At 46.9% G+C, this 24,415-nt stretch overlaps 1 protein-coding gene across 5 annotated transcripts in view; it reads right to left on the reverse strand.

Moving 5' to 3' along the window:
- The window catches only part of GDPD5 (glycerophosphodiester phosphodiesterase domain containing 5), a 104,424-nt gene that overhangs the window by 15,053 nt on the left and 64,956 nt on the right, over positions 1 to 24,415 (reverse strand). For all 5 annotated transcript variants that reach the window (XM_053971497.1, XM_053971496.1, XM_053971494.1 and 2 more), the window contains 7 exons: positions 14,440 to 14,543; positions 10,958 to 11,051; positions 10,321 to 10,380; positions 8,204 to 8,302; positions 6,930 to 7,023; positions 4,582 to 4,727; positions 336 to 418 (listed from right to left, as the gene is read on the reverse strand). In XM_053971497.1, the coding sequence (XP_053827472.1) occupies positions 336 to 418; positions 4,582 to 4,727; positions 6,930 to 7,023; positions 8,204 to 8,302; positions 10,321 to 10,380; positions 10,958 to 11,035 (560 nt within the window). In that variant the 5' untranslated portion in view covers positions 11,036 to 11,051; positions 14,440 to 14,543. The remainder of the gene's footprint in view (positions 1 to 335; positions 419 to 4,581; positions 4,728 to 6,929; positions 7,024 to 8,203; positions 8,303 to 10,320; positions 10,381 to 10,957; positions 11,052 to 14,439; positions 14,544 to 24,415) is intronic.

Consider the following 24,415-nt stretch of genomic DNA (forward strand, 5'->3'; position numbering starts at 1 on the left):
TCTGCTCTGTCTGCACCTGGGGCATCCCAGAAGAAGTCACATTTAAGCAGCTCTGGCTGTGTTTTACTGGAATAAAACAGGCTCTAGGATAAACTACGGCCTTCTTGCAAATGAAGAAAGCAAAGAGATCCAGGTTGCCTCATTTGGACAGTTCTGCCTTTCACCATCAGCTCAGTGAAATAATCAGCAGCATCTGAGAGAGGCAGACAGGAGTTACTGCAGGAGTTCTCCAGGACAACCCTGCCCTGTGGGAAAAAGCTCTGCAGTGACCAGACACTGGATGTGCTGGACCATTCCTGGCCTGGATTATCCCCAGGCAGCCAGCACTGACCCACCTCAATACCACATCAGCCTGCACTCCATACACCTTCTGCTCCACTGCCTTCTGGAAGGACATCAGAGTGTTCTCTGGTGCCAGCTGCCAGGAAAACAGAAAAAAAAAATAAATAAAAAAAGCAATGAGAGATCAGTAGCATGAGGGAAGTTTACAAAGCAGTGTCAGCGAGGATGCTGGGAGAAGGGTTGGGAGATATCAGGGACCTAGAATATTATTACTTCATATCTATCTGTGCCCAAAAATTCCTGTCTCTTCCATACCACAGAGAACAACTAGACCACACATTCTGTAATATAGATTTTACTCCCACTTCTACTCATTCCATAAAGTCTAAAAATTAGAGAGTTTCTCTAATAACAAATGTTCTAGTTAGTTTTACCAACAATAAAAAAAATAGCCTTAAGTCTAGAAAATTTACCCCTGTGGCTATCAGAGAAGGACTCAGATTTTATTTGAAATTTCTCCCTGTTGAATGGAGCAGATGGTAACAGAATTAGGGTTTGTTTAAAATAAAAATGGTGTGAAGACAAATACTTTGCTGTTCTACAAAAGCAGTACAGTGCAGCTACTCCCAAAACACCCATGAAACAACAACAGGCAGACCAGAAAAAAAAAAATACTGACAACTACAGAAAGAAAACCTGGCAGGTTTTCTGCACTGAATAACATCAAAATAAGGTTATTTTTGGAAAATAAATTACTTTTTTCCCATTTTTTTTCAGGTTTAGAGCACCTGTAACACTCTCTTTTTCCACCACCACGATCAGTTCCATCAGGACACAATGAGCATCCACATCCTGCATAGGGGAATAATTAAGGGCAAAGGCCCAACTGCACCATGCAAGCAAGATATAATAATAAAATAATGAAAATAAATATAAAAACTTGCTTAAGCACTCAGAGTGGCTGTAAGAGACATTTGTTTTCTGATCACTTCACAGGCCCAGGTCAGCCAAGCTTTGGGGTAAAATAATCAGAGCAAATGTCAGCACCAACCTTCAGCCGGTATCTCAGCACGGAGCTCCTCTGGCCCCAGCCACGCATCAGTACAAGTTCATTTTCATGTTTGCTCAACAAAGGCAGCACAGAGCCACATTATCTTCCTAAACCAGCTCCCAGTCAAAGCCAGACTTGTTTAGGGCGGGACGGAGGCGACAAGAGCAGCGTCCAGCTGGGTCACCCAAGGTTGAGCTCCAAGAGGAGCTCTCCACGCATTCCCAGAGCTGTCAGCAGAGAGCAGCAGCCACAAGGAGCTGGAGAATCCCAGCCAGACTGGCTCCCATCGCCTCGGGTTGCTGTCACCAGCTTGGGTGACAGCAGCCCAAGTTTCTGCAGGGCAACCCTGCAGTGATCCTCTCCCTGCACTTTTCAGTGTTTGCTTTTGCACCCACCCTCCTAGAAAAACCTCCCCTCCAAATCAGGCTGGGAGAGCAGGGGGAGCTCAGCCTGGAGAAGAAAAGACTCTGGGGAAATCTCAGCCTAAAGGGGCTCTGAGGAGAGCTCACTGCTGCCTTGCAGTACTTAAAGGGGGATTGGAAAAAAGGAGAGCACGTTTTACACAGACAGGACACAGGGAATGGCTTCCACTGCCAGAGGGCAGGGCTGGATGGGATTTTGGGAAGGAATTCCTGGCTGGGAGGGTGGGCAGGCCCTGGCACAGGGTGCCCCTGGATCCCTGGCAGTGCCCAAGGCCAGGCTGGACAGGGCTTGGAGCAGCCTGGGATAGGGGAAGGTGTCCCTGCCCATTCCAGAGCAGAGGAATGAGATGAGCTTTAAGGTCCCTTCCAACCCGAACCATCCTGTGATTCTGGGATTAGAACCTTTCAGGCAAAGACAGAGAGCTCCCTGTGAGCAGGTGGTGAGTCCCCAGTCTGCCAGCCTGACATAAATAATTGCCTCTCCCAGTGAGTCCATCCAAACCTGCCCCCTGCAGCTGCTGAGCCTCTGCACAAACCACTGACACCCAGGACATAACTCAGCAAAGATCAACCAGAGAGCCAGGAAAGCAAATCTAACCTTTTCCACCCAGATCAGAGGCTGCCTATCCCCAGAGATGGCACCACTCTGGAGGCAGGATTGCTCTGTACCAGGGGTTTGTGAACCCTGAAATGTGAGGGGTTTTGTGAGAAAGGAAAATCTGAGATACAGGAATTTCCATCCTCCCAGCCTGTCTATTCCTCCAAGAAGGAGGGGAGCTGAAGCCCCAAATTAAGCATGTTTAAGGCAAAGATGCATCCAAGTGGGGCAGCTGCTGTTACAGGAATTAATTGCTGAGATTAATGTTATTTTTTTAAAAAGACTTTACAGCCAAACTGCAGTAACTAAAAAAAAAAAAAAAAAAGCACAATCTTTCTGCTTCTATTTCTCTTTGTATCTCTCCAGTTTTTTTTAAGGGATACCTGTTTGGTACAATATATTCAGGCATGCTATGTCTAAAACATAAATCCAGGTTTATAACAAGGGATACAACCAATTCCTTAAGGGAAAGAAACCTTGGGGCACAAAGCAACGATTTCCAAACCTCCTCTCTCTTATAAACCATGGCCAGGCACTGAGAGCCAGACAGACCCAGCTCAGGATTTCTAGAAGCTCTTCCTTTTCTCTGTGCTTGTTTTGAGAGACTCATCCCCTGCAAAAATCAGGCTACTATTCATTTCCTCCTGCTGCAGCGACACAGCAAGTAATTTCTAGAAAATCACCACAAATGAACTCATTTTGGTTATTTTTGTGCTTAGAAATCCATTGCAGATGCATTCAAACAGAGACAGGAGCTTTGGGGACCTTCCTTAAAGATTATGAAACTGTGTTAGAGCAGCACAACCTGGCTGCAGCTGGACATCACCACATTTGTGTTTTTCCCTTAATTAGCCAGGCCTTAAAAAAGAAACTCATGGCAGCATTTGATGGGGAGGTTAATGAAGAAGCCTGGACAGAAGAACCAAATTTTATTCCAAACTAATTGCAGCCACTGCAAACCTCTGGCTGGTCTAGGGGAAAGTGTGCCTGGCCTTGGCAAGGGGTTGGAACAAGGTGGTTTTGAAGGTCCCTTTCAGCCCAAACCATTCTGGGATTCTATGATTAAGCACTAAAGGATCTGATCTTTTGTTTCATCACAAAAGATTTAAGGGTATTTTCTTGCCCTTTTGGAAATATGGCCATCATTTTCATTTATTTTTTATTATTTTTTTTTCCTCTTTATCTCTCCAGCATTAATCTCCTTGTGAGCCACGAACTGGACCAACAAACCCCACAAGGCAGGATTGAAGTGGTACCTAAGAAATGGAATTTTCTTTTGTGTAAAGCTATGTCCTTTGGAAGTTCCCTGTGTGGGATCTGCCAGGCCATTGGAGTTCAGCATTAGTGTCCCATCATGCCAAGGCACTAAGAGTTCTGTTTAAAACATAAAATAAAGCGTGTCTTTAATCCCTGTATTTTAGAGAGCATCCACAACTAACCCTGCCCATGGCAGGGGCTCACAACTCCATGGTCTTCAAGGTCCCTTCCCACCCAAACCATTCTGGGATTCTGCGACCCAAATTTTCAGTAAACTCCTCAACCTGACTGAAAGGAAGTGAAACAGCACAAAACAAACCAGGAAAAAAAAAAAAACACCAACCCTACAATGGACAAAAGGATAAACTCATAAGCAAAAGCCATTAGGGATTTAATAACTAGATGCAGGAGATGAGACCTCATTATTGTACTGCCCACACAAGAAAGCTGAAGCTTGATTTAATGAAAGAGGACCTGACCTGACACAGATTTATTTCCCAGACAAGCCCTTCTCCTGTTCTGGCAGAGGATGTTCATTGTGAGGGTTTGCTGCTATCCATCAGGCCAGCAGCCAGGTTAACTGCTCTTATTTTGAATATGTAAAGAAGCTGTGTAGCAAAGCAAGTGCTTCTTGATTTCACCTGCACAAGCAGCACAAACCAAAGCTCTTCAGAAGCCTGAAGGAAAAAAAAAGCCACCCCAAACAGATGGTGGCAATGTTTGGGTACCTAAGAGAAGATGAAGGGAAGGATTCCACAATTCTAAGAAAACCAGCAGCCACAAGTAGCACAAACCAGCCTGAACTGCCCTTCTGTTTGTACCTCAAACACCTGGGGTGTCACTTGACTCTGGGCTCCAGCCCTGCTTCATTTCCACAGCAATCCCAGGCAGAAGGAGAGCCTCCAAACTGCATTTGTTGTCCCCGTTCCCTGGAGACTGCCAGCTCCAGCAGCCACAGGGTCACTACTCACCATGGGTGCCCCACGGTGCCCCAGGATGGCTGGCTTGGGTGCCAGGGCCTTCTTCTCCATGATGCAGGGGGAGGAGATGGCCAGGGGGACGAGGTAAAGTGCAACTACAACCGCCAGGTACGCAGTGAACATCAGCATCTGCGAGGCTGGGATGGAGAGAGAGACACAAAGAGATGCTGAAAAGGCTGGCCCTGACCTCCTCACATCACAGGAGCAAAGGCAAGGCTCTGTCTTCCTCCAGAGGAGAGACTGATCTCCTGTCAGTGCCTCCAGCGAGAGAGCAGAGCTCTGTGTTTAGGGAAAAACATAAAAAAAAAAAAAAATCAGGTCCTGAAAGTGGTTTTCACTTCATTTTGTATTGGGGAAACAATAAGTCAAGTGAATTGCTTAAACCCCCAGGAATGTAGCTCAAAACGTTGTTGGCATTTCCACCCTTCGGGTGGGACAGCACCAAATTTTGCCCTGCCTGACAGGAGAAATAATTCACCAGGCACACATAGCCAAAAATAAGCAATGGCACCACATCAGTGCATTTTAAAGTTTAACTTGGTGGTTCACCAGCACCACCCACTTCAGCCAGGGCAAAGCCACTTCAGCTGCTTCTGCCTTGAGATCTGCACCAGAAAAAATGCAAAAATGTTTTACTGAGCAAGCTGGAGATGTTTAAAATAAATCCCTGGGCTGTGACAGAGCTGCAGGGCTTGGGGCCAGATGAGCAGTACTGCCTCCCATGGCACCCAAATTCCATCAGGGACTTCCCACCAAGCCCAGACTCCCTGGGAATCTCTGGAAGGTGCTGACAGAGCAACAGAACCACCCCTGTGCCCCACAGATCCTTATAAAAAAACAACAGGCACCTTTGAACTCCTAAGATATCTGGAGCCACTTGAAATCACAGATATTACAGCAGAAAACTCGATTTTGAAAATGTTTTGAATTATTATTTATTTTGCAGACTCATTAAGGCTTTGGAACTCAAGGGATAACCTCCAAAAAAAACCAAAACAAAAAAAAAAAACGAACAACAAAAACCACCCAAAAAAAAACAACCCTCAAATAAAACCCTAAAACCAAACCCCTTAAAACAAATATTTGCAATGGATGCCAGATAGAGAAGGTAGTGGTTTTTTTTTATTTTTAGGCCCAGCTCTGCTCCTGGCCACAGCTGATCTGGTTTCACTCATAAACAGGCTCCTTTTTGCTTCCAGCATCCAATGGGCTCCTTCACACATGTTCCCACAAGGCAGAAGGTGACTTTAGGAACCCTGCCAGGGATTTTTTTCCTCCTCCCTGGCAGAGATGTCAGTCACCCAGGGAGCACTCCAGGAACTCAGTGGCACCTTGCTAAGGGACCTCATGCTGTGTCCTGCACCTAAAAGGTGTCACCAGCACCCAAACCTCCAGGCAGACACAGAATGTGATCCTGAGCCAGGTCCTGCTCACCCAGGAGCACCCACACACCCACCAGGCTCTGAAAATTCAGTTTAACCAGAAAAAAAAAAAAAAAAGACATAAGAAATTGCTCAGAAAAAAAAAAAAAAGGCTGAAATGCCACAAAGAAATGGCAAGAACAGGCTTGCAGCAAGGCCTGCAGCTGCTCCTGATGTTTCCAAAAGATTGGAATCCTATTTTCCATTAAAAGTGACTATAGGTTCTCACAGATATTTTGGATTTTTTTCTTCTGTTTCTAACACCACCATGTCTGCACCAAAAAGCCTGTAAAGTCTTCCAGGTAAGATAAATTCCATAAGTCAAATGAGTCTGAAATAATCTTAAGATCAAGAGATACCACTGTCTTTTCTTAAAAACAAACAAAACAATCCAGGAACAAAAAGAGAGAAGCTCTTTCCTGGCTTATTAAAAAATAAAAATTAAAAAAAAAAATGAAAAAGAAAAAAGAGAAACAAGGGGGGGAAAAGAGAGAAACAAGGGAGGGTAAAAGAGAAACAAGGAGAGGAAAGAGAGAAACAAGGGGGGAGAAAGAGAAAAAAGGGGGAAAAAGAGAAACAAGGGGGGGAAGAAATAAAGGGGGAAAAGAGAAATAAGGGGGGGAAAAAGAGAAATAAGGGGGGAAAAAAGAGAAATAAGGGGGGAAAAAAGAAACAAGGGGGAAAAAAGAAACAAGGGGGGGAAGAAACAAAGGGGGGAAATAGAAATAAATGGGGAAAAGAGAAATAAGGGGGGAAAAAAAGAGAAACAAGGGGGGAAAAAGAGAAACAAGGGGGGAAAAAAAGAGAAACAAGGGGGAAAAAAAGAGAAACAAGGGGGAAAAAAAGAGAAACAAGGGGGAAATGCGAGCCAAGAGGAGCAGCCACTCCCCAGCCTGCAGGGACACAGGAGGTACTCACTGGCTTTCTCTGTCCGTGCAAACTGCCCTGCCACCAACCACGACAGTGCTGTGACAGCTGCCAGGGCTCCTATATGCAAGAAAGGGGCTGTGGCCTGCAGGGCACAAGAAGAGGAGAGGAAAATGTGATTAAAAACACCCCAGCACCTCGGAAATTCGTTGGTTTTGCAGGTTCTGTTGTGGCCACTGCTTCTTCCAAATCTTGCTGCTGTCTCTGGCTTTTAGGCTGCTCTGGAGGGAAAGGAGGAAAGCTCTAACCCCCTTTTAGGGGAATTTCTCCCCCAGTAACACAGATATTTGGGAAAAGGGCTGCTGGAGGGAGTCCAGAGGAGGCCACAGAGCTGCTGCAAGGGCTGGAGTCCCTCTGCTCTGGAGCAAGAGGGAAGAGCTGGGGGCACTGACCTGGAAAAGGCTCCAGGGACAACTTATTGTGGCTTTTTAGGACTTAAAGGGGGTCTGTAAAAAAAATGTGGACAGACTTTACTAGGGTCAGATGCAGTAGGACACGAGAGAATGGTTTTAATCTGGAATAGTCTAGGTTCAGACTAAATACAAGGAAAAAAAAAATCAGGATGAGGGTGGGCAGGCCCTGGCACAGGGTGCCCAGAGCAGCTGTGGCTGCCCCTGGATCCCTGGCAGTGCCCAAGGTCAGGCTGGACAGGGTTTGGAGCAGCCTGGGACAGTGGAAGGTGTCCCTGCCCATGGCAGGGGTGGCACTGGATGGAGTTTAAGGTCCCTTCCCACTCGAACTCTTCTGGAATTCTCTGAACACACTGGACTGTATCAGCAGGGTGCAGCACCATGACACAAAGTTGGAGATGTATCATCCGAGTCGTGTGTCTGCTCTCCAATTCCCTGCCTAAATCTTAAAAATGCCCCAATAAAATAAAGCACTTCTGAGCAATGGTAGTCACTTGTGTGAATGCCATTTCCACCCCCTGTATTTGCATATCCCCAAATACACCTCAGCAGTCACCTCTTAAGCAAAATGGGCAACTTCTTTTGGACTTCTTTTTTTGAGGAAGAGGGGGAAAAAGGAACAGAGAGCAGGTCTGTAGGAAATTAAGTTTGTAGGTATTTTGCTTTCATACTTCTCTAGCTCTGCAAGACACTGCAAGTCTTCCTTAAAACAATTTTCTCATTGCCAAGATTTCAATTTGGGGTGTGACAACCATCAAGACAGAGTTTCACCCTACAGAAATACCTAAATCCCATGGAATTCAGTTTCACTGGCCCCTTTCCTCCCCCAGGGAAGCATCCTTGCAGACAACTTACCTGCAGTGAAATAAATACCATCTCCCACTCGTCATCCCAAAGCTGTGCTATCGATGACATGGTCACCACAGTAGTTATCAAGGTTGTCACCAGGCCAATCTGCAAGAAACCAGAGGGTACTTACAGGCTGGGGACTGTGGTTATTACAAAAATTAGGTTGGGATATATATTATAGATTGGGAAATGGAGAGAGAAAGCCTTTGCATGTAATAAAAGGTCTGAAAAAAGACTCACGGGGAAGGAGGTTGGGCTCATGTGCTGTCATGTTAGCAGGGATGCTGGGGCTGGGAAAGGGACTCTGGATGGGACAGTGGTGGCATGGAGGTGACAGACCTCAGCCCACCAGGATCTCCCCCAGCCTCCCTCTCACGTGGAAGCACCCTGAGCTCTGAGCAAAGCAGTCAAAAAGAAAACGTGACCTCCGTGGTGAAGGTAAAGAGTTCAAACCATCCAAAAGTGCCACGGAAATAACTCCAGCTGCAAAGACTGAAAAGCTGGGCTGTCTGTCTAAAAATAATTCCCCACTCTCTGCCTGTGCCTGGTGTTCAGCCTCTGTTCTGCCAGAGCCAAAGGATGCTGCTGCAGATCCAAAATCTGCAGGGGAGACTTGGCAGAAAACTGATCCCCAGAAATGAACGGATCACGTCAGGTGCACAGGGCTCCTCCAGGCCAACTTCAGGTCTAATACCTCAGACCAGCAAATCAAATCCCACATTGCCAACGTTTCCAGAATCACTTTGGTACATGTCAAGAGGATTTCCTTTTCTAGAGCCCTAATTCCCCTTGGTGTGGCCATCCTGGGTGGCGCAGAGGTGTCAGGACACAAATCTCCACTCCTCCCATCAGCTCCAATTTATTGCTTCTCCTCCTCCCCTCACACTCATCTTTGACTTGGCTTACAACCCTCTGCACAGAATTTCAGGAGAAAATTGGAAGGAGTTGTGTGGTTTGCCCATGCCAGCCTTTCCCACACACTTTAATCTATATTTGAACTTAATTCAGTATAGTTCTGAGAAAAATATTAACTTATTCCAGCCTTGTGTCTCAACCTCCTTAGGAAGCTGAGGGAGGTGTGGGGAAGGGAAGAGACAGAGCCACACATCTGAGCTGTGAATAAAAGGGGGCTTCTTTGGAAGAAGGGGAGGAAGGGTGGGAGTCCAGAGGGTAGAACTGATCACCAACACATCCCTCTTCTGGGCTTACTCATCTAAGCCCACCATTGTGTCTGAAAAATACCATCTTCCCTGATGAAGAAACATATGTCAGACTCAAGAATTGATAATTCATTTTGCAGCAGCAGTCAGACAGTCCCTGCCCCCTCTCTGATTGCATCCTCTTCCCCTGGGGAAGCAGAATTTCTACCATCTCTAAGGAAAAGAAAAAAAGGAAAAGAAGAAGGCAGGGTGGGGAAGGGTCTGCTGTCCCTGTCCTGGGAGGTGCTCAGGCTCTGATCCTACAAGACCTCATCATGTGCAGGATTTCAGGAGGAGCTGGGCATTGGCAGATTCAGGACTGCTCCCTTCATTTCCAGTTAGCAGACTGCCAGCTACAATGGGATCCTGCCAACCCGTTTTCTCTCCCTGCACACCCTTCCCCTCCCTTTCTGTGCTCCAAATATCTTTTCTTGTGTTTCACAGCAGTGTTTCTCAAGCTGCTTTACACACAGATCTCCTTGGGCCCAGCAAACCTCACCCTGCACACCCTCAGCTTCAACACCTACATCTTCTTCTCCCAAGGCCTCCCCAGCTGGTCCCTCCAAGCACACTCTGAAGAGCTTCACCTCTGCTCAGCCCCTCTCCAGGGCTGGGTTCAGCACACAAAGGAGCCCCAGGGAGGGTCCTGGAGCACCTGAGCTGGGACTGAATCAGGCTGCTCTAAGCACTGGTGTTTCTCCATCTCCACAGCTGGCCTCTCTATCAGCAAGGGCCAAAAGCATTTCAACAAATTCTCTGCCCCCAGGCTTTGATGGACTCTCCTGAGCAGTTCATGAGGCCACACGTGCACCACAGGCATTTCATGCTCTTCCCAAGGACACAGTGACAGCAAGTGCCACCCCCTGCCTGCTCCTCAGGCTCCAGCATTCCCGAGATCCTGCTCCCCTTGGAGCTGGGATTTACCTTGTGCAGCCAGTGCAGGTTCATCTGCTGTCCCACAGCTATGTGACACAGTGCCAGGATCTGGGAGGGACAAACAGAGAGTCAGACAGAGGCACATCCCCACCCTGAAGTGCCTGGAGCACGCAGGGACACGTCACCAACCGAGGGGACAACCACACGAGCCAGCAGGACTGGAGGCAGGGTGGGCCAGCAGATCCTCTCCAAAGCCAAGGATGTGGAGGAAAAAAGCTTTGCCCTCCAAGGGCAGGGAGTTCAGATTCTGGCCCACATCTCCTGGGGCTGCAGGAAGCAGTGCCTGTGAATTCTGTGGCCACCTGCATGGACACCACCCTGAAGGTCCCAGCACCCTGGGACGAAGGGAAACAAACTGCCACTTGTGCCCAAACTGGGCCACACCATGGGAAACAAAACTGTATTCCTCCTCTGAGGGTACCTGTCTTTTACTCTTGAGCATCTGAGGTCAAAGACCATCAATTTCTCAATTTTAATTTTATGCAACTTCAGGCTAAGAGAAAGAGAAGGAGAGAGGAATCACTTCTGAGAGAAAACTCCTCAGCTTGTGGATGGCTTGAGAAGCTTGTGGCCTTTTTAAAGCCAGCACACAAAGCTCTAAGAAATGGGATTTCAGTCTACTCACCAGTAACATTGTAATGTAGGTAAAGCCAGCAGCAGTTGTTACAAGGATTGGAATGGACCAGTCACTCCAATATCCCATTCGGTTATATAAAAACCTGGAGGAGAAGTGGGAAGGACAGATTAAGAAGGGATTCAACACCAGAACAGCTCCACTGGGGTTAGACAAGACTTTAGAAAACAGATCTTTCCAAAAAAAGAGATAGGCAGCAAAAAGCACAAGTGACAACCGAGTGCTTTAATCCCTTATGGAAATTAACTGGATAGAGAGAAGCAGAGAAACCCCAGAACCCTTCCTGCAACTTCTGACAGTTCAGACCTGACCTGGATTCAAATTCTTCCTCTGGATTTTTAGGGAAAAAAACCCAAAATCCCTGAAGTGGCTTGGATTAGGGTTGACATTATCTCCGTGCAAACCCTTTGGCACAACAAGGACAGGATGGTTCTGAGGTGGAATCAGCTCATTCAAGGAACTGGCTGGGTTATTTTTTCTTCATTTTTTGCCTCTTGGTGCCTTTTTTTCGTGCACAACAAACAGAAATGCTGCATTATATAAATGCAGGTCAAAGACTCAATCTCCTCCCCAGCACTCAAATCCAGCATCATTCATCAGCCAGAACCTCTGGTTTGTTTAGACAAAGTCTGGGGTGATTTCTGGGGCTGTCCAGTGCAGAGCCAGGACAGAGCTGGACTCCATGATATAATTCAGGATGTTCTCTGATTCTAATTCTGTCCAGGAGTAAAGCTCCCCTGTGAGATCTGGAAAGCAAATCCTTGGGCTCAACAGGCATGGCCCAAGTCCAGGTTCTGCTCAGGGAGTCACAGAGCACAAAACCAGGGACCTGCAGGGACTCAGACGTGCTGTCAGGAAAAAAGAGGGAAGAAAGGAAAGAGGGCTCCTCTGAAGTCTTTGCTGATGCCACCACCCAGAGCTTCCTTAGCTCTCAGTCCATTCAAGTTTTTGCTCTGATGTCCCTTCCGTGCCCCTCTGAGAGCACCAGGCCTTCACTTGATGTGCAAATGATTGTTGTAAAATGCTGGGTCCGTGGTGGCTACGAAGCAGCTGAGCTTTCTCCAGACCCAAGGAGGAAAACATTTGCTACACAGACTTGCATTTATGGTCCTGCTCCGGGGGGAACACGGGCAGGTTCACAAATTAGAGCATCCCCCACAGCCTGTCTGAGCTAGAGTGAAGCCTTCTGGTGCAGCACAAACCTCAGACAGTGCAGTGTAATGCAATCAAGTGTAGACACCAAATAGGGAAATGCCAAAAGCAATAAATTAAAAAACAAAACAAAACAAAAAAAAAAAACCACCCAAAAAACTTAAGAGGCACAAAGCACCTTCACTAACAAGGACCTCAATGTTAAAAGCCTGAAGTAATACATGCTGGGCTTTGCAAGGCAATTTTGCCTTGTCCTTCTAAAACCCATTTCAATCCCAGAGCAGCCCTTTGGTCCTTACAAGTTGAAACGACCTAACTGCTGCCCAAGCTGCCTGACACACAGGTAAAGAGATGAAAAACCTCCTCAAGGATGGCAGAGAGTCAAGGCCCTCAGAGGTTTGGGTTGAAAAATCTCCTCCTAGAGGATGGTGCAGAGCTGGAACAAGTCCCAGAGAGGGGGGGAAGTGTTCCTCCAGTCCTGCTGCTGGCAATGGGCTGCTTGGACAGACACCTCCAGCCCCTCTCCAGCTGGTGGGACAGGCTGAAGGTGACAGGAGCTAGGAGAGCTGCCAGGGATGAGCTCTGGAGGGCAGGAGGAAGCTCAGCAGCTCCTCACAGCAATATCACAGCCACTCCTTCTCCCAGCTCCTCTGGAAGGCCCTGGCAGCAGCTCGGTGTGCCATGCCCCAAAGAGCCTTTCCTCTCCTCTGGGGGAGCTCCCAGCTTGCCAACAAATCAGTGGAGCAGAGAGGAAGGCAGCAGGAGCAAGCAGCAAAGAAACCTTGTCCAAAAGCATGACCCAGAAGTGACGACGACAGAGGAACAGCAAAGGTGATGTTTCTAAACACCAGGACCTCACTGCGCCTCAACAGCAACAGGTTCACAGCTCTGCTGGGAGTAAAATGATGCTTTCAACTCCTTCACACCCTGCCTGGCCCAAATCTGCTCTGTTTTCACAGAGCCCATGCAGCTGTGCTGGAAGGGAAGAGGGCCAGGCTCAGCCTGCACGGACCCAATGGAAATTATTTCTCCCCCTTGCCTGGAACGGGCATGGCTGTAATTAAATCCTCACCCTGTGCCCTGCTCCTCCTACCCAGCCTTTCCACAGCTGTTTTCCAGAAACCCTGCTCGACCTCTGGTGGTGTGTGGAGCAGGGATCTGACTGGGGTTACAGCACACACAGAGCACTGACCCATTTTCAGCACTGAATGGCCTGAAATGCTGCTTTCCACCCAGAGACCTCCTCCAGACCTGAGCTGCTTCCAGCACCCTGGGTTGCATGGCAGGGACAGGGCTTTGGGCTGCAGGTGACATCTGTCTTAAATCCCAAATGCCTCTTGCATCCAGAGCAGACCTGCACATCTCCCCCCCATTCCTGCAAGAATATTTGGGGACCCAAGTCCTGGAAGCGCTGCAGCTGCAGTGACCACTCCCAGCATTCCCAGGGCTTTCCTTCATTTCTGAAGGAATGTTTTTAGCCCTTTCACAACTTTGAGCTCAGACACACACTGGAGCAATCACATCCTTTACTGAGGGTACAAACTGAAGAATAGGGGGGTTCCAAAATACCACTTTAAAAAAGGCATTTTCATCATGCTGCTGTTACAAATAATCCAGAGCCATGGTGATGGCTTCGCTTCTCACAGTGTGGGTGTGAGCAAAGAGAAAAAACCCTTTTTTTTCCTGGGAGGAGCCAGCTCACATCACCATGTTGGTAAACACCCTCCCTCACACAGCTCCAGCATCTAAAGCAGATGATTTACTTAAGGGATCAGCTCCCCACTGCATTTTAAAACACACTTTACATCTTATGTTTGACAAGGAGATGATGTCAAAGCAGTTTGGTTACAACACAGCCCAAGGTGCTGTCAAAATGTTTTAAGATGCTGCCGATAATAAAAGGGAGAATAATTTCCAGCACTGGAGGCAGCTGGCAACACCCTAAATTCCAGCACATCCCACTGCAAAGCTCCTTTTCAGCTCCTTCCAACTTTGTATAATATTTTCCACACCCATGTGCTTCAGGCTGAATTTTTGCCATGGATATTTTGTGGGATAGCTGCGGCCAAATCGCTCAGTCACTTTCAAATCCAGCCAACCATCAAGATAAACAAACAAAAACCCAGCCACGAAGTGGAGACGTGAGGCCATGTTACATCTACACACAGATCAGGCAGAAGCAGCTCTCCTTGAGTTCCACTTCCCACCCCATTTTCCCTTTCTCATCGTTACGGTTCCATCCAAAGGATCCGGATGAACCCAAAGCTGTGTCAAGCAGGTGCACGACGGCAACCAAATTTCCTAAGGGAAGCTCTACTCACCAGTTGATTTCATTGTAGTCATTGTGAACTTCCCACCAGAAGTAAAACCAGACCAGGGTGAGGAAGAAGGATGAGGTGAGGATGAGGAACCAGAGGCGCTCCCACTGCGGAGGAAAAGAGAAGTCGGTGTCAACAGGATCCGCTTTGGTCCCAGCTGTGGAGACTCAGTGGAGTAAAGAGGCATTTCCAAAGGCAGATTCTCCAAATTTCCCCAGGTCTGGGCAGAGGGCTCATTTATGTACATTCATCTTATGGAGGGCTGGAAGAGCATTTCTCCAGCTGCCAGGGAAGAGGGCACTTTTCCAGATAGGGAGCTGGGGTTTTGTTTGGTGAAGGGTTTTTTGCTGGTGGTTGTTTAGATTTTTTTTTTTTTTTTGAGGCAATTGTTTAATTAACTTTTCCATTCTCGTGCATCTTCCCCTCCCTTGGGCTTAGCCTAAATGACTGAGTAGTTATCACACGGTGAAGATTACACAGAGGATTAGGGATGTTCCTACTCCTTATTCCTTCCCCTGAGGTGCTCAGATCCTGCAGAGCCAAACCACCCATCCCCACCATTTATTCCTCCCACCACCACCACATATTTCAAGTGTTTTGCAAACAGGCCACACCAGCACCAACATTCAGCGTGCAGGAGCATTTCAAATTCTACTCAACACGCACACACACAAAAGAATTCCCTCAAATAAATCTGTTCAGTGCCCCTGCTCCAATACCATGGGTAAAATCCCAAACCACAAGGACATCAATGCCTCTCACCAGCACCATTTCCATGGGCTCCTGGTTGGTTTTTACTCCTTGGCCTTAAACAGCCCATACGTGTTTTCATTTCAATAAGGAAAACATTGAAATAAATTCTGCACGGAAAATATTCCAACAAATCCTCTCTTCCCACAGTGAGCAAGGAAGGATGAAGACTGGAAAAGCAACTCTACCACTATAATTCCCTTCCAGACCCTGAGCAGGCATTGATCCTTTTGCAAAATGCTCTTTTCTCTGGTGAACTCTCCTGGCTTTTAACGATGCAAAAGAAGGTAACCAGCAGAGTGACAACAGAAACATTAAAAAAATACTAGTTTTTGCCTCCCTTTCCATGCTAAGGGCTGGAGTTACCTACTGAACTGTGAATTATTTTGATAATTATTTTTAACTGTGACTATTTTTTCTTCTGCATCACCCTGGATACTAATCCTGTGATAGAGCTCCTCCTTCTATCCTCCATCATAGGAAAAAAAAAGCCAAAATAAAGCAATAAAAAGGGATGGAATTATTTCATTTTTGCTGTGCCAAAAATGATGTTTTCTGCTAGAAATTCCAAATTCTTGGCTGTATAACCCAAATCAAGATACCCAGTTTTTGCCCAGAGAAGCCATGGCTGCCCCTGGAACTCTGGAACCGTTCCAAAGGCAGGACAGGGCTTGGAGCAGCCTGGGATGGTGGAAGGGGTCCCTGCCCATGGTCCCTTCCAACCCAAACCATTCCCCTCCTTCTGGATGCCTTCCAGTCTGCACATCCCCAGCATCTCAAACCTCAATTTCCCCACTGTTTGCTGGGATTTTCTCTCCCCCTCTCCATTTGGGTCTAACAGCTCCTTGCACATATAAGTTAAACATGGGTTATATTCCCACACATATTTGGGGTTTTCCAAGGCAAGGGAGGTTTTAGGTACCTTTTATGCCAAAGACCAACATTTCTACAAAAATCCCACCCCTCCAGCTCTCTGAAGGTCACTCTGGGCTGAGCTTTGCTGATACTCATGCACTGGATGACACTGATGTGATAAACAAGCCAAGGAAAACATTTAAAAACCTTTGAGCTTTCCCCCCTGTATATATAAACATAATTTCTCCCCCCCTTATTTACATGCAAGCAGCAGAGCTTGTGGCAAGCTCTCCAAAAGCTATTTTGGGTCTGTCCTTGAGGGTGCCCTTGCCATGCCTTGCTGGTTTTGTGAAAAGCCAGGCAAATTCTTCTGTCTCGAGGCATCCTTCAGTGAGTTCAGGCACATTTCTCAGTGGGCTTGCAGAAAAAAAAAACCACAGAATATTTGATCTTTAAGGTCCCTTCCAACCATTCTCTGATTCAGTGATCAACAGACACAATCAGAAGGGCCCAAAAAGGAAATTAATGAAGACAGAGACATTCTACCAAGTTGTAGATTGTCAGATTTTTAAATTCTCATTAAAGTAACAGAATCCTTAATAATAAATAAATATATAAATCGCTGTTTCACACACATTCTCCACCACTTTTGCACATCCCCAATCCCTACCCCATGCCAGGTGGGAGCAAAACCAGCTCCAGGTTAGGGGGTTTTGTGGAAAAAAAAAAAAACATTCCACAAATTAAGGAATTTGCTGCAGCAAAGCCAGTGTTTGATTCATCTGTGATGCTGGCTCACGGATTTTACCCACCCCTGTGCTTGAAGATTTAATCTTGTTTAAAACAGCACTGAAATTCGTATCACAGGGGACAGATTTTCCAATTTAGGGATTAGTTTTGGTTAACTGAAGGCTCTGCCAGTCTCTTTTGCTGCAACTCCCCAGTCCAGACAAAGCATTATTTACTGCAGTGGCACAGGAAAGCAGAGAGGCTCAGGAAGTTTATTTTATTTATTGCAGGATCTGTAGGAGATGTTATGAGGTTTAACTATACACACACTCCCACCAACCCCTCCTACAAGGACTTTCTCAATTCTATATTAGGAACAGGAATTTCTCACCTGCTTCACTCCAGATGATCACACATATGCCAGGAGACACCTCCCAGCATGGTACCATTCCTGTGAACTAAAGAAATCCTTTGGCCAGGAAATCCAGGCTATCTAAATTGCCCATTTTCCTCCCAAAAAGCAGATCAGCACTGTATCAGGATTCAGAGTGTGATTTGAACTTAGAACAGAACTCAGCACTTAAGATCTTAAAAATCAGGACTGGCCAGGGTGAGACTGCATTGATCTGGTTATCACTGCATTTTCATGTGCCCCTCTTCCTGAGGTTTCAATATTTTAATAGGATTATTAATCATAGAATTAGAAAGGCTGGAAAAGAACTCTAAGATCATCAAGCTCAACCATGTAATGAATATTCCTCATATTATATATTAAGAGTAATATAATTAATATTTATATAGTGATAGGATATATAAATAAATTCAATATATTTATAATTAACATTGATTTAAATTACATAATTAAGCTGGCTCTATCAGAAGTCTGTCCCAAACCCTGCCTGAGGCCTGCAGGCAAAACAGAGGGTTCAACATGTGAGACCGCATTAAATTCCTTATTTTTACCACATACAGTCCCCAGGGCTGCTGAAATGCTGCACCACGAGCTCCAGCTGCCCCCTCACACTTCCTTTGGACCCAGCTGGGAAGCAGGGGCACTACAACACTCTTGGCTCAAGGTCTGCTCCATGAAAGCCTGGAAAATGCAAGGCCAGGGCCAGCTGACAGCCTGACAGCCCACGGAGCCAACGGAGCGGAAGGATTTTGCTCCAGAGAAGCTGCTGGAGTCACCCCAGGTGACAGCAGTCCTGAAATGCCATCCTGTGCTGCTTGCTGGAGTCCTGTCAGCTCATCCCAAGCAGGATTAGCACCCCTGAGATCCACCCACATCTTCCAGCCTGGGGATGAAGCAGCAGAACCCTTCCTAAGCAAACCCACGCCTCCAGCATCCTCCCTGGCACGCAGAACCCAGAGAGCTTCAGGAGGAACTGGAAAGAGAGAAACCTGCTTTGAGCTGGGAATGGGGCTGAGGAAATGCCACTGCTGGATGGATTAGGGCTCCATTCCCACAGGGATGAGCTCACAGCACACATTCCATCAACGTGGGTGAAGCTGGGTCCCTTCCAACGTGTGCATCCTCAGGAGCTTTCCCGTGAAGGAACCCAAAAGCCACTGCTGGAGCGTGCTGCAGTTCACCCCAGCACAGCTCAGATGGGAACAGATGGATTTTATATTCCCTCCTGGATTCACATCCACGTGTGAGGATTGCACCGGGCTCGTGACAAACCCGCTGTGCCCAAAGCTCTCCCAGAGCAGCTGAAACCACAGCAGAGCCCACCTCAAGATTCCACCTGAAGATTCCACCTGAAGATTCCACCTGAAGATTCCACCTCAAACACAGGGAGGAGGTTGTGGGTGCTTGGGAATTGAGGAGATCCACCTCAGAGCAGATGGATCTTCCTCAAGAAAAGATATTTTCTTTAAAAGACTCAGAACTGGAGAACATCAACAGCTTGGAGCAACGTGGTCAGGTGGAAGGTGTCCCTGCCCGTGGCAAGAGTTGGAAGAAGATGATCCCTAAAGTCTCTTCCAACCCAAACCATTCTGTGGTTCTGTGAACTCTACAAGGAGCCACCACTGAGACTGGGCAGAGGAAACAACCCAAACTTGTGCAGAAGTCAGATGAGTGGAGCAATTGCAGCACATTTTTATTTAAAAAAAAAAAAAAAAAAAAAAAAAAAAAAAAAAAAAAAAAAAAAAGGAAAAAAGGGGGGGGAAAGGGGGAAAAAAGGGAAAAAAAACTGAAAAAAAAAAGAAAAAAGGGGGAGAGAGGGGAAGGAGGAAGCCAACCCTCTTGTTTCTGGAGCTGCCAGTCATCCACCAGGAAGAAGGCTCTTATTCAAGCCAAAGTGCCTCTGGGAATTCGTGGCTTTCAGTCCCTGTGGAGGACCCTCCCCATTCTCTGTCTCCTGAGCACAGTGAACCTCCTGTTCATTCATTAAAATAATGAAATAACTAAATAAAAATCTTAACTAGAACAGGAAGAAGCTTTTTAACATTGTCTTACCCCTCCTCTCCACCTTCTTTTTTTTTTTTTTAATCAGAAAAACTCCAGTTTTGAAAAACAGAAGCCTTTTAGAGAAAATCTAATATTTTAACGCAATTTCTTGCTGAAGGGCATCTTGGCTTGAGGATGGAATTTCTGCTGAGAGGAAACTGGAAGGAGCCCGAGCCCTCCCACAAATCTGGCAGCACACTGGGCAGGGCACGCACAAGCAGATGGAAAACAGCAGCACGTGGATCTGACCACACCAACAAAACCCAATGTGGGAATCTTCCTCCAGCTCCACACCGTAAATCTCCCTGCTGGACGTTTCACGTGCAGACAACGTTCAGAGATATCCAATATAACCACACTTTGCAACTTGCAAATGCAACAGGGTCAAAAGGTGTTTGATCTCCCTGCAGTGCATACCATCCTTGTGTCCATAAATATCCACCAGCTCAGGCACCTGCCTTTAGCAAATCAGTGGGGTTTTTTTTTGAGGGATCAGGGCCACGCATTCCTGAACAACTGCTCTCTACCTCAGGAGCAAATCCAGGAGCTGGAGTCAGGCTGGAGCACCACCACCATCACTCAAGCGTGTTTTTAATTCACTCCTGGATCCAACAAAGAGTTTATTAAGGAGTCTGCACTCTACTGTTTTCTGGCATTTTCAGGAATCAATTTGCTGTAGGCATTTATCAGTATTAGCTTGGAGAAGAAAGGAGGAGAGCTAACATTTATTCAGCAAATACAAAGGGGAAATTGACAGCCAATTCCTCATTTCGGGATTACCCGATAGGACCTTGTCCAAACAAACCAAACATTCTCTTCAAGCAAGTTATTCAGTCATCTCTGAGGATAAAAGATGACTCCATCTCCCAAGAGAACCAGAAACTGAGGATCACCAGGAACAAGTGTCAGCTGGAGTTTGTCAGTGGGAACACTTTGGTTCCTAAGGAGAAGTTACAAACTTCCATTATTAACTCTCACTATGTGAAGGCAGAGTCCTTAAAGCAGTGGCTTGTTCTGAATTCCCACCCTCCTCTGGCTTCTGCTCCAGGGTTTCACCACCACCCTCATGGGGAGAAATCTCCCTTCTGTCCAGCTGGAATTTCCCCTGACACAGGCTGTGCCCACTGCCTCTTGAGCCATCTTGGCTCAAGTTCTCCAGGCCAGGCTGGATGGGGCTTGGAGCAACCTGGTCCAGTGGAAGGGTTGGAACAGGATGATCTTCAAGGTCCCTTCCAACACCAAAAAATTACGATTCTGTGACCTTCTCTACAGACTCTCCTTAGCTGCTGGGAGCAGCAAAACCCTGTCTTCCCACCTCCAGCTGCACAACCTCAGCTCTCCACCCCTCCTCCTCTGTTCCTGGCTCCTGTTCCAAACAGTTTAGTGGCCCCAGTGGGTTCAGTTCTGTCTGTTCTATGGTTATAGGGAGCCCTGTGTGCTCAGATGTGTTCCCTCAAGTGTCCCTGGAGAGGGAAACCCACATCCAGCACTGCCACTGTTACAGCCCAGGGTGCAATCAGCCTTCACTGCCAAAAGCACACCCAGCAGCTCCATCTGGCATTGCAGAGGGACAGAACTAATGGAAAGCACCTTACACTCCAAGGATTTGAAGCATTTAAGTGAGCAGATCAATATCCTTGAGCAGAAAATGTTTGTCTCACAGACCTCACACACATCCAGAGCAGAACCGAGGTGCCTGGGCTGAAATTCCCTCACCTAAGGCTGCAGAGGGATCAGGCTTCCAGCCCTCTTTTGGACTGAAGATTCAGGAACCCAAGGGAGCAGGAGGAGCCTGAAAGACCCCACAGAGCATCAGGCAGCCCCCACAGGACTTTGTAACCTGCCCAAAGGCTTTGTTTTCTCTCCATCCAGCAATCACCACCATCTGGTGCAAAGCTCTGCTTGAACTCTTCCTCCACCTCTTGCTTTTTACTCCTCGTCCTCAACTTTCTGCCTTCCCCCTGTCTTGGCTTAGTACTTCAAATTTCATAAGAAATGAGACTTTCCCCAATTGCTACAGCGCTCTCCAGGAAGGAGAGGGAGTGACTGGAAGGATAAAATTGGGAGCACAACTAATTTGAGCCAGTCTGGTCACTTCAGAAACACTGCCAAGATTTTTTTCTCCATGGTAATCCCTGTGATCTTGCATAAGAGGCACCTGCCAATCATTATAGAAATGGGAAGAAAAAGGAAGAAATTGGGTCTGACAGACAGTGGGTCTGAAGCAAGGAGCAAAGAAAAGAAAGCCCTGCTGCTGTGGCTGCTGAGGCTTCAACACTTAACCAGATGTTTCCTAAAGAAAGTCACTGCACATCTCAGGCACATCTTGTTTGATTATTACAAAGACTGGGCTAAAGAGCTCTCTGCACACCTTGTTAGAAAAGGCCATGAATGAGATTCCTGAGCCGTGACACGCTCCGTTTACAATTCCATTTAGCAGGTCACGGGAAGTGGCGGAGAACATATTCCTGAAATATGTGCTCCTGCTGGGGCTGCTGGAGCTGAACTGCAGCTCAACAGATGCAACTAAAAGAGAGCCAAACCTCCAGAAATATCATTGTTATACTTTGTAAAACACCTCCGCCTCCCAGCCTCCAAAAACACAACCAGAAAAGGTAGGGCTGATTCCCTCCAGGCTTGCAAAGCTGGGAGCAATGGGACAGTTTTGCTCACCTAAACAGCAAGGGGAGGGATAAAGGGATGCAAACTGAGGGATAACCCAGCCTGCCTGCCCTTCCCTCCCCACAGACTCTGCCAGAGCACCAGTTTCTCTCTGGGTGTCCACACCCAATGAAGGCAGCATTTCACTGCATGCCCAGCATCCATCACAAGAAGCACTGGCAAGCCTGGAGCACTGAGGTGGGAATTCCTCAGTGCTGTTCAGACACGGAGCACAGCTGGAGCCAGGGCTCTCTCTGGCTATTGGAGGCCCCTGGGGACTTTCAGCAGCAATAATCACGTCCTGGACCAGCTCTGCCTCCTGCAATTACATCCTCCCTCTTTCATTCAAGGCAGAGGTAAACAAAAATCCCTGAGGGAGCCTCTGACTAACACGAGGAAACAGAAGAGAGTGAGAGGGGATCCCCAATCTATTCCCCACAGCATGATTTACTCTACTTCCACAGCTCCTGATTAGTTTTTAACCTACTGGATTTTGCCCAGCCAACATAACCAGTGCTTCTGGACAAACTCATGGAAAGATCCAAGTATTCCAAACCCATTCCTGATGCTAACAAAGCACCTCCTTTTTTACCAAACACATTCATACTTGGAGGCCAAGCTGCTAATTTTTCCAGACTAAATAGGTCCAGATTTTTTTTTTCAGTCTTTACTGATGAGCCTCATCTAGGGAAGGAAAAAAAAAAACCCCAAAAACAGAGCTCATGGTTCTTGCAGAAACCGAGTGGCTGAGGTCTGAGGCTTGCCTGAAGTGGGGCACCTTGCTGGGCACAGAATCCCTGCTGAGCTCTCATCAGCATCAAGCAGCAGGAGGATTTCATCCTCAGAGCCTCCTGAGGGTGTTATTCCTGCTAACTCATCCCAGGCTCCTGACAGTCCTTGGCAAAGGCACATGATGTTGTCGACTTGCATTCAGCTGATGGTTCACTTTAATTAAAGCACCAGCATCCTGGGGCAAGGGGGTTAGGATTAAAAACAGCTTAAATAAAAGCAGGCTCAAAAAAAAAAAAAAAAAAAAAGGTCTATATAATCTACCTAAGAAAACAGCCAATGAAGGCTGTTAAATGTAATGGCCTCAGTATTACATTTTACTCAAGTAATCTCAGAAAAAAATGTATTATCAGCAGGAGGAACATTTTGTGCACATCCTGGGGACTTTGGAAGGCGTTTCCTTAATGGTCAGCTTCTGGCTCCAGGTGGAAATAGGACATTTGGGCCCTATACCAAGCCTAGAAAAGATTGCAGTCTCTGAAAACCCCAGCAAAGCTGTGACCCAACCACCCTGCACCTCAGTGGATCACTCAGGGCCAGGGCAAACAGCTCCACTTTTGCCTTTACTGATCCTATTTCTGTCCTGGCCCCAAACTGCTTTTGCCATTTGTACAGCTCAGGCTCAGGCTCAGGCCCCCAGCTCTCTCCTCTTGGGTGTTTATGAGTTTAATAAGCACAGTTTTATAGGAAGAACAGTGGATGAGCGAAATCCTGAATATTTATCCCTATTTAAAGAGAACTACTGCCTTTCAGAATTGTTTACAGGATTTCTGTCATAAAATGTTCTAGGAAAGATCCTAAATAATCTGACATAGATGTCAAATAGATTCAAGGGCAAATGATTGGACTGGGAGAAGAAACAGACAATAAGTTTATTCCTTGGACAAATTTCCCCTCGCCTCTTACCCTTGGCAGCAAATGTCTGCAAGGCAAGTTCTAAAAATACCATTTTGTCATGATGCTCGGCACAAAAGAAACAAAAATGAACCAAGGATTTCTGTGCTGGTTGAAAGGGCAAGAGCATCACCAGCCAGTGCTGGAAGACAAAATCCTGGCAGGAAAAGAGGCAGTGGGTGCCATTCTTGGTACCAGTATCCACTTTTTCTGGATTAAACCCCAGATTAGACCCAGTTTGGGTCTAGGAAAACCTTGCTTGATATGACCAACAAACACCAGCCTGTGGAACCTCCACAGCAGAAGGACAAAGCTACACCAGGAGCATCAACACCAAAAGGCAAACCAGAACATCTCCCCACATGGAAACCCACACAGCTTCTTGCTTCTCTCTCCATCGGTGGCACAAGTGACAGGCAATGACATGTTAAAAAAAGCATTTGCAAGGGTTGATCAGCTAGCAATTCTGCCTGAAGGGTCAGCTGGTCTCCAGCTGAGGACAGCAGCAAGGAAAATGCTAAAGCAGTAGGTGTCTAAATGCTTGTGTTATTCAGAAACCACTGGGAGGCACAAAAACGAGGACTAAAATAAGCAGAATTCATAGGCCAATAAAAACTGCAGTGAAGAAGTGAAAGGTCTGACTTACACAAGGTCCCCTTCTCACTTCCCAGCAGCTCTGACACATCACACTCACATCACTGCTGCTGCAAGTGGGCATTTTCTGTGATGCTCATAAACTCTGGCATGGCAGAGCTGAATTATGTAACAGCCCTGCCATGCGTGTCTGGACAGGAGCCAGGGGTTCCCCTGCAGCTATTTCCCCTCAGAACCCATCACCAGGGCTGA

This window comes from Vidua macroura, chromosome 2, assembly GCF_024509145.1.
Source record: "Vidua macroura isolate BioBank_ID:100142 chromosome 2, ASM2450914v1, whole genome shotgun sequence".
Taxonomy (NCBI): Eukaryota; Metazoa; Chordata; class Aves; order Passeriformes; family Viduidae; genus Vidua; species Vidua macroura.